We start from the raw sequence: 10,382 nt of genomic DNA on the forward strand, positions 1-10,382 counted from the left end.
CTCAAGGAGAGAGACGGTTGTCGTCCCATTTTCTCAACCCATTAAAGATTTTAGTAGTGATGACTTTTTTTTGTCGTTCTCTCAACTTGGTCTTCTCTTTCTCACTGTCACTCCTCCCTGCTCCGCCATAGTTGTTTGATGGTCTCCTTGAAGATGATGATCGATCCACTGCCCCAATAGTAGCTGGCGGTGGATCCTCCATATTTCTATGTGTTGGGTTTGTGATTATTGGTAGTTTTTAGCGTTAGGAGTGCGTTTACAGTGTCGGTTTATATCTTTGTGTTGCATGAAAAAGGGGTGGTTATGGGGTAAGTTCCGTGTGCTAAAAATAGTGTGAATATCATATTACACCCCTTAGCTTTGGAATGTGTCTTGAAAATCCCTTAGTCATGGTTAGTTGAGCAATGCCTTGTGCACTTGAGATGACTATTAATTTGAATACCAATAATAATATTTTATTATGTGATTAAGTATTTTTTTTAATTTAAAATTATCAAATTATATGATGATACATTATCATTAATATTTAAATTGATACTTCCCGCAAATACATATAATTTTATTGTATTAATTCAATGAAAATTACAACAAGTTACTACAAATTTGGAAATTAATTGAAATAACTCATTTGGAGGGGATGTATACAATATCGACCACCAGTGTAAGGGTCATATGAATATAACCAAAATCAAATTTAGATTAAAAAATGTCCCCACCCATTTTTATAAAATTCCAAGGGAGAATTTGACTAGAGAATTTGACAAGAGGTAAAGAAAGATTATTCTGATAATATATTTTTTATTATTTATATTACTTTATTTGGTTTATAAATAATAAAATATTCTAGTAATTTTTTATTATCAATGGTAACATGACTTATAATATAAGTGATAATTTTATTATTATTTCCACCTTAAGTATTTAAAAATTATCAAAATAATATTTATTTTATTATAATTATATCATTATTCATAACATTTAAAGACAAAAATAACTTCATTTTCAATTAACATAATAAGTAACATAAAACAATTTTAGAATAATTATACCAAAAGACATTTAAGTAAAATAATATATTAATATTTTTTTACCTTTAATTAAGTACAATAATTATTTAAACTTATCAAATTTTGTCAAACATAATAATAATAATTTATATCTAATAATCTTCTAAATAATTTATCTTTATAGTAATATTTTAATTTTATTAATAAAATATTACCAAAACCAAACGTACCCTAATATCTTTGTTGCAATCAACCCCTAAAATTTCTAAAAGCCTTACTTTCATTCTCACTCACATCCCGACTTAAAAATATTCCTTATTTTCGGTTTTTGACCCTGGCAGTTGGGTTTCGCTGCATTTGCGCAAAGAACGGTTTTCTCTACGAAGGCGATCTAAACTTCACCCACAAGGAGATGGACCTTTTCAAGTTGTTGCAAGGATCAATGACAATGCATATAAGTTAGATCTCCCTGGTGAGTATAATGTTAGTGCAACCTCTAATGTTTCTGACCTTTTTCCTTTTGATTATGCAGGTGGAGATTCGAGGTCGAACCTTTTCGAGGAAATGGGGAGTGATACAAATGATCAAGGGATAACTTCACCAAATTCGCACATGGGGAAGCATAACGATGGAGGTTCGAATTCTACTTCAACAAAAAAGAAAGAATTTGGATCCATTGAACTATGATGGAGGCCCAATTACACGAGCAAGAGCCAAGAAGATGAAAGCGGTTATCATTGGGCTCGTTCAAAGTCATTTGGAGCTTATGGGAAAGAGTTCGAGTGAAGTCAAAGGGCAACTCATGGTCAACGACATGACAAGCATGGAGTTTAGTTCAAGACTTGTGCATTTAATTCAATTTGAAGAATTAAAAGAGCTTACTTTAACACAAGAAGCTCAAATACATGAATTGGTCTAAGGGCAGCAATGAACACATGTTGGGCATTATTCCTAAGGCCAAATTCCATACTTAGCCGAATATGCATATGAAAGCCCAAGTCACATCAATTCAGCTAGCCCTTTTGTGATTAGTTATTATCTAGTTGTTATCCTAGTTTAATTCGGAAGACTTGTTTAGTTATTATCTAATTATTATCCTAGTTTAATTAGGAGAGTGCTTAGTTGTCATATATTGTTATTTTCCTTTTTTTTCAAGGATTTATTTCATTTTTTAGGGTTAGAAGCAACATATATATATGTATTAAACTCAAGATTATCGACAACTTGATTCTAACAAAATTTTCGAATTTCTCCAAAGTTCTTATGAGAGTTTTCTTTGAATTCACTTCTTAAGAAAGTTGTGACTTCTTTCTTTGATAATTAGAGTTCCTTGTTGTTAGATAACAAGAGGGTTCTAATTCTTTTTGTTTATGCTAGATAGATCTTTGGGCAAGATTCCAATAGATTGTTATAGTTCTTGTTAGATCGATCAGCAAGGGTCATATCAGTTTGGTATCAAGAATGGAAAGTAAGAAATCCTAATTCAAGGAGTCATAAGCCTTCATGAGATCTATCTTGATGGTGCATTTCTTATCCTTTGATGGCTTGTGATAGTTGTATAAGAGCTCTTGACATAAGAGAATATTCTCACCAATGCAATTACGTCCGACAAAAGCACTTTGGGCTTTGTTAATGAAGCGAGGGAGAATGGGCTTGAGATGGTTGGCCATAATCTTGGTGATGCACTTGTAGAGAGTGTTGCAACAAGCAATAGGCCTATAATCCTTGCAAAAAGAAGGGCTAGAAACTTTTGGGACAAGTGCAAGAATAACACAATTCATCTCTTTAAGAAGATGAACCATGTGGAAGAAGTGCTTGATGGCTTTCACCACATCCTCCTCCATAACTCCATAAGCCTCTTTGAAGAAACAAACTCTAGAACCGTCCAGCCCTGGTGCCTTGTTATTGTCTATGGCAAAGATTGTTTCCTTCATCTTTTTGTTGGTAATATCCTTGACAAGCATGTCTTTCTCTAACTGATCCACCCAAAACTTGATAAGCCTTCTTAAGTCATTTAGGTTGACCTTGGTATTTGAAGACCACTACAGACAACCCTAAATGATCAACAAGCTCATTCTTAACCTCTTCCATGGCATAAATAAAAGTACCATCCTCCCGGAACACCTCAAGGATAGAGTTCCTATTTCTCCTACTCTTTATGCTCTTGAAGAGATACTTTGTATTTTGATCACCTTCTTTGAGCCAATTGATTTTAGACTTTTTCCTAGCTAAGGATTCCTCAACCAATTAAAGGGTTCTAAGAGATTCCAATTTGAATTTCTCCTCTTAGCCCAACACCTTATCAAAAGGTTATTTTTATTTTTTTATAATTGAGGACCTTGCCCATATTTGTTGGACAAGTAAACCCAAGGTATAGTGATCAAACCCATAACTACTACACTGAGTGAGTTAAGGTTTTTCAAATGTGGCAGAGGCTCAAAGGCCTTCACCTTTGAAGTTCTAATGCTCCACTAGTTTTACTAACACTTGGAGTCTCAAGGAGAGACTATCTTAGACGTCATTAAGAGACTTCTTAGCTTCAACCACTTTTTCAGAAATGTGATTATAAGCTTTTTAATTCATATTACGTAAACCATCTTTAAGGATCTAGGTGAACATAGACTACCAACAACATCAAACCTCCAAGCTTCTTTAACAATGTTGAGGAAGTTTTCATAGTGAGATCACATGTTAAAAAACTTAAAAGAAGCCCTCCTCTCTTCAATAACTCCCATTCAGACAATACAAGGGGAATGATCTAAAATGGAAGGGTTTAGGAAAAGAGCCATGGAACCCACAACACATCCTTCCATTTGTCATTGATGAGGGTCTATCCAACTTGCAAGTAATTCTCCTTTGACCTTCACTTCGATTACCCCAACGAATCTCAAGTCATCTCAGCTTCCCTACAACAAGTATTAGTTGTTGTATCTTCCCTACAACAAAGGCCCTACAACAGGTATTAAAATCCTTACAATATGTATCTTCCCAATTAGCTCCACCAACCTTCTCATGAAGGCCCCTAATAGCATTGAAGTCACCAAGGAGTAGAATGCATGCTATTAGTTAATTTGATGATATCATGCCAAAGCACCTTTCTTTTCAAAGGGTTATTGTTGCCATAAGCAATGGTTAAGCCAATGTTGGTGTATTCTCTAGCAAGCCAAACATCATAATTAATGAATTGTTTATTCATGTAAGTGACATTAACTTTAACACTAGAAATGTTCCAACTTATCCAAACCTAACCCACCATACCATAACCATTATTTGTACAATAATCCAATCCATCCCAAATACTCTGGCAAACCTTGGAAACATTTTCATCCCTTACTTTGGTTTCAAGTATAGCCATAATATCAATTTTATTAATCAAAATAAAACACCTAACCTCATTTTATTTAATAGGGGCATTAAGTCCCCTAATGGTCTAACAAGCTAGACTAGTCATTTGGAAGAGATGGTAGAGGAGGAGATTCTCCTTTGTTTTGCCAACTTCTTACATTGGGATTTGCTCAAATTATCACCTTTCTCCTTCTTGAAGTCCATTTCATCCACCTTTAGTTTGCCACCAAAGGGAGCTATCTCTAGAGATACAAAATGGTCATGATCTTCCTTCTCTTCAGGTTAGATGCAACTAGCACAATCAACCTTCTTTTTAGACAAGTTGTCATTGATGTGAATTCAAGCTCAAAGTCAACAACAAATCTTTATCGGGCCAAAACAGTAAAGGATAGCATAACAAATACTTATTCAACCTATATCCTTCAATGCACACAAGACAAGCCCAGCTCATTTAAATTGGGGCCTTACCTATTCAATCCAAGTCTTGGGTAGCCCAAATAACCCAACTTTTACTTTGGGTTATGACATGCTCAAATGGGACAAAATTATGCTACTTGGATGGAAAAAACATATGAAAGATAAAACATTAAATGGGAACTCCATATTTGTTAATGACAAGGTTTCTTTCTGGTGCACATCCATCAAGGCAATGCAACAATTCACAAACTCAAATCTGGAAATTAATGTTCATATGGCACAGCAGCACTTTGTCTTCCAATTTAACCAATCAAATGACCTCCAAAACATACAAAGTATAGATCATTGGAAAGGGTATTCAAAGAGCTTTCTAATGGTATATTATAGCAATCACAACTCAACCAACAAGGCATTCAAAACTTGTTTCAAAGTTTGATGACAAAATCTGAAAATGGCAAAATCACACACTGTAAACAATATTTGGGCATACAACACACATTCATACATTGGATTTCAAGGGTAACAAGAAAGTTGACCAAGGCATAAAGGAAATTTCCACCAACCTTGGGGTCTTCCACCACCAATTCTTCCTCTAAGATGAATTGGATAAAGGAAAAAGCAACTAAAGAAAAGCCACAAAGCTTTACTTGAATATTTCATTATCAAAGAAGTCTAGCCTTTACAAGTGAAAATCCACTTTCATATACAAGAGCAAGTGGTGGCAAAAATTGGTCATTAATTTTACATGGAAGCTTTTCCCTTCATTTAAGCTTAACCATTCATTCAATACTAAGGCCATACCATATTAATTGAAGAAAACAACAAAAGGGAACAACTTTTCCCTAAAAGGTGGAACTATGTCCACCAACTAAAGTTACTTGCTTCCCTTTCAATCCAACTAAATGGGCGTCATGGCATCTTGGGCTCCATTTAAGTGATGGAGGGCTGCCTCATCTACTTGGGCTTCAAGTGGGCTTGTAGTTGGCTTCTTGGACTCATTTAAGTTTCTATTTCATTAAGGCCTTGGATGCAAGTAATGAGATTGCGGCAAAACATCAAGCTTTTAAACTTTCTAAGAAAGAGAAAATGCTCTCCCTTCTCTCTAGGATCTCTACCACCTTTTTTTAACTTTTCAATCTGCCACCTTCTTCCTCCACTGGTTGATGTCCCTTCCGGCACAACCTCCAGCCCGGAGACCCCTTGGTCACCGGTTTTCCTCCTTTCATGGCAGTCCTCTCCTTGCTTCCACCCTTTCGGTTTTTGCTTTCCTAATCTAGTTTGTAGTCTCTTCTGTTTTGTGTCCTTGCATTTAGTTTTCAGTTTCGGTCCAGCTTGTTCTTTATCATTTCTATTCTATTTGCATCTTCTGGTTGTATATCTTGGTCCTCCGAAATTTCTTTGTTCATCCTCTTGGCGGTTTACTCATTTTCAGTGTTCAAATTCAAAATTTCAGCTTTCTCTTTCCTCTGTGGTGTTTCTTTCCTTTTTGGTGTTTACAGCAGTCCTTCTTTCTTGTTCAGAGTGGTCTTTGCCATTTTTGGTGAATTTAGACTGCTGTGCTTTCTTCTTGTCTCCCATTGGCTGTCAAAGTTATGTCTAAAAAGGAAAGCTCCTTACCCTCTCACGTTTCCTCTTGCTTGAACCACCATGAGAGCCTTTCTCACATGTCTAGTAATGCTTCTGAAAATTCCTCTTTTCCCTCCTTAAAAGAGTCTTGCGTTGAAGGTTCTGCTCCTGTGCTCTCCCCCTCCAAGCTCCAATCCACCTCCCCAGCTCCGGTGAATGATGGTAAACGCCCTTGGAATGTTCTCTTCAAGGCGAAACAAAATTCCAACCTTAAGCTTGAATACTTTCCTCCCTCGGATAGCATGGCTGGAGGGAAATACTCCATTTCTCCTCCCCCTGAAGTTGTGGATGATGGTGCAAAGAGATGGGAGAGGTGTGCTATTGGTTTTTTCATTGGAAGAAGAATGCCGTTCCTCCTTGTCAAAAGGTATGCTTTCCGTCATTGGTCCAACTTTGGGCTTATTGACTTTATATCAACTGGAATGGGAGTTTATCTCCTGAAATTCAAGGATGAGGAAGGTATGTTGAAAGTTCTGGAAGAGGAATCATGGATGATAGGTGGGCAGCCCCTTTTTGTAAGAAGATGGGAAAAGAACCTCTCAATGGTGGCGGAAAACATAAAAAAGATTGCGGTATGGATAAAATTTTATGGTGTTCCCCTGGAATATTGGAGCTTAAAGGGTTTTAGCCATATTGCAAGTGTCCTAGGCCGACCCCTCTATGTCGATTCTGTCACGGAGGAAGGTAGTAGACTGGAGTATGCCCGTATTTGTGTGGAGATCAATGTAAACCATGATTTCCCGGAGAAGTTGGAGCTTGTGCTTCCATCAAAAGAAAGAGTTGAAATTCGGCTGGAGTATGCATGGAAACCTGTCAAATGCAGCTTGTGTAATATGTTTGGCCATGGAAATGAAGAGTGTAAAAGGAGAAGTGAAAGAGGAGAAGCTGGAAAAGGAAAACATGGTTCACATAAAGGAAAAAAGGTGAATAACATGGAGGAGGCTTCGGATAAAAAAGTGGGGATGGTTACTTCTGAAATTCAGCATACGGCTAGGAACAGCAAGGGGAATGGGCGACTAAACTTAATGTTCCCTAGTAATGTGAAGGAGGGGAAGGAAACTCTTGTCAATAGTATGGGGATTATGAATAAAAACAAGTTTGCTGCCTTAGCAAGCAATGAAAACATTGTGACTAATGAAACTCAAACCGAAGGGGAGAATACATTGGTAGATAAAACATATGAGGAGTTAGGCCCTTCAAATAGAGTGGAATCTGTTAGTGGTGCCTCTTCTAGCACTATGACACCAATTGTGGCCGAACCTTCAAAGGTGGAAAAGGTGGGGGGAATTCTCTCTAAAGAGGGTAATTCAGACCTGGAACATTGTGAATCTCCAGAAATTAGTCACTTTGGAGGCAAAATTATGGTTGATGAGGTGGATTTCATAAGGGAGAAAGGTGATACTCTTAGCAAAACTCAACGGAGGAGATTAATGAAGCAAAAGCGAAGTGCTTCCCCCATCAATTCCATCAAATGACCAATATAGCCTGCTGGAATATTAGGGGCCTTAATGCTCCTATTAAGCAAAAGGAGGTTAGTAGATTTATTTTGCAAAATAAGATTGATGTTATGTCCATCCTTGAAACAAAAGTCCGAAGTACAAATATCAATAGAGTGTGTTCTAGCTTTTGGGAAGGTTGGGAGCATTGTAGTAATGTGAATAATGGTTCTATAGGCAGAATTTTGATTGGTTGGAATAAAGCTACTATTAGACTTAATGTTATTGCGGAAGATAGCCAATATATGCATTGTAATGTAAAGCTTGTAAAGGAGAATTCTAGCATTGGCTTGACAATAGTCTATGGCAGCAATAATCCTATGGAAAGGAAGGTTCTTTGGCATAATCTCATAAATCTAGCCCATATGATGCAAAATTCACCTTGGATCATAATGGGAGATTTCAACACCATCAAACACCCACTAGAAAAGATTGGGGGGGCTGCTTGGGGAAATTCCTACTGTGAGGACCTTAGTAATTGTATGAGAGATGCTGAATTGGATGATCTAAGGTACATGGGTCATCTCCTAACTTGGAGCAATAGTAGTGAAGGAGGGAGAAGGATTGCATGCAAACTTGATAGGGCTCTTATCAATGATTCTTGGAAAGATATATTCCCTAATGCCATGGCTCAATTCTTCAACCCCTCCATTTCCGATCATTCTCCATGTTTGGTGAGAATTGGTGCCTTTGAGGATTGTAGGAAAGTTCCATTCAAATTCTACAATATGTGGACTCACCATGAAAACTTTCTCAATGTTGTTGCTGAAGTTTGGAACCAAGAAGCACAAGGCAGCCCCATGTTCAATGTGACAAGCAAACTTAAAAAACTGAAAATTGAATTAAGGAAGTTCAATAAGGAGCATTTTGGTCACATATCCGAAAGAGTATTAGAAGCTAGAAAGCAACTTGAAAATGTCCAAGAGCTTCTCCGGATAAACCCCTTGGATGAGGATCTTGCTAGGGAGGAAAAAATAAGTCTAGAATCCTATAGATCCATCTCTTTAGCTGAGGAATCTTTGGCTAGACAAAAATCAAGAGTCCATTGGCTTAAGGAAGGTGATCAAAACACTAAATATTTCTTCAAAAGCATTAAAGGCAGAAGAAATAGAAACTCTATCTATGGGATCCAAAGGGAGAATGACACCTTTGTTTATGGCATGGAGGAGGTGAAGGCGGAATTTGTAGATCACTTCAAATCTTTCCTAAATGTAAAGGAGCATTCAAATGTGAACCTTGAGCAGCTAAAAAAGGTAGTCAAATTCCGGCTTGGTGATGAGGAAAAAGGAATGCTTATCAAAGAAGTTTCAGCGGAGGAAATCAAAGAAACCATCTTTGCCATGGATAATAACAAGGCTCCGGGTCCGGATGGATATGGTGCATGTTTTTTCAAGTCGGCATGGAACATCATTGGTGATGATATTATAAGGGCCATCAAACATTTCTTCAAAACAGGCCACCTTTTAAAAGAGGTAAATTGCACTATTCTTGCTCTTGTTCCTAAAGTTGCTAACCCTACTTTTTGCAAGGATTTCAGACCTATTGCTTGCTGCAATACAATGTACAAATGCATCACTAAAATCATGGCAAACCGCCTCAAGGTCCTTCTTCCGCAGTTCATAAACAAAGCTCAAGGAGCCTTTGTGGGAGGCCGTAGCATTGGTGAAAACATCCTTCTATGCCAAGAGCTTATGCAGGGATACCATAAGGACACTCTTGAAAAGAAATGTGCCATAAAGATTGATATTATGAAAGCTTATGACTCTTTGAATTGGGATTTCTTACTTGCTGCTCTTAATACCATTGACATACCGCAAACTTTCATAACTTGGATAAGGAGTTGCATCACTAGTCCTAAGTTTTCAGTGGGCTTAAATGGTGAACTTGTGGGCTTCTTCAAAAGTACTAGGGGGCTAAGGCAAGGGGATCCGCTCTCTCCTCACCTTTTTGTCATTGCTATGGAGGTGCTCTCTTGCATGCTTAGTGACCTAAAGGAGAATGCTCAGTTTAGCCATCATTGGAAGTGCAAAAAGAATAATATCACCCACTTATGTTTTGCGGATGATCTCATGATTTTTTGTAGGGCGGATGTCTATTCCATATCCCTTATAAAAGAGGTATTAGATTGCTTCCACTCTTGGTCCGGGCTTAAATCAAATCTGTCCAAGAGCAATATTTACCTGTCGGGAGTCAATAATGCTGAAGCGGAACACCTAAAATCAATCCTTGGCATTGATTTTGGCTCTCTCCCTTTTAAATACCTTGGTGTCCCTATGATCTCTTCAAAACTAAGGATTGATGATTGCAAACCCCTTATTGATAAGATTGTGGCAAGGATCTCTTCTTGGAAAAGCAAGTTCCTTTCTTATGCTGGAAGACTTATCCTTATCAAGGCTATCCTCTTTAGCATCCAAGTATATTGGTCTTCTACATTTATCCTCCCTGCAAAGGTGCATAAGGTAATTGATAGCTACCTTAGAAATTTCCTTTG

General features: G+C 37.4%; 1 protein-coding gene across 1 annotated transcript; it reads left to right on the forward strand.

The window, feature by feature from the left end:
- The first annotated feature begins 9,474 nt into the window (after window positions 1-9,474).
- Window positions 9,475-10,003, forward strand: LOC123219679. The gene is made up of 2 exons (XM_044641675.1): window positions 9,475-9,793; window positions 9,975-10,003. Exons 1-2 carry the CDS (start codon window positions 9,475-9,477, stop codon window positions 10,001-10,003), a joined length of 348 nt encoding a protein of 115 aa, XP_044497610.1.
- The last annotated feature ends 379 nt before the right edge of the window (window positions 10,004-10,382 follow it).

This window comes from Mangifera indica, chromosome 6 (genome assembly GCF_011075055.1).
Source record: "Mangifera indica cultivar Alphonso chromosome 6, CATAS_Mindica_2.1, whole genome shotgun sequence".
NCBI classification, from domain to species: domain Eukaryota; kingdom Viridiplantae; phylum Streptophyta; class Magnoliopsida; order Sapindales; family Anacardiaceae; genus Mangifera; species Mangifera indica.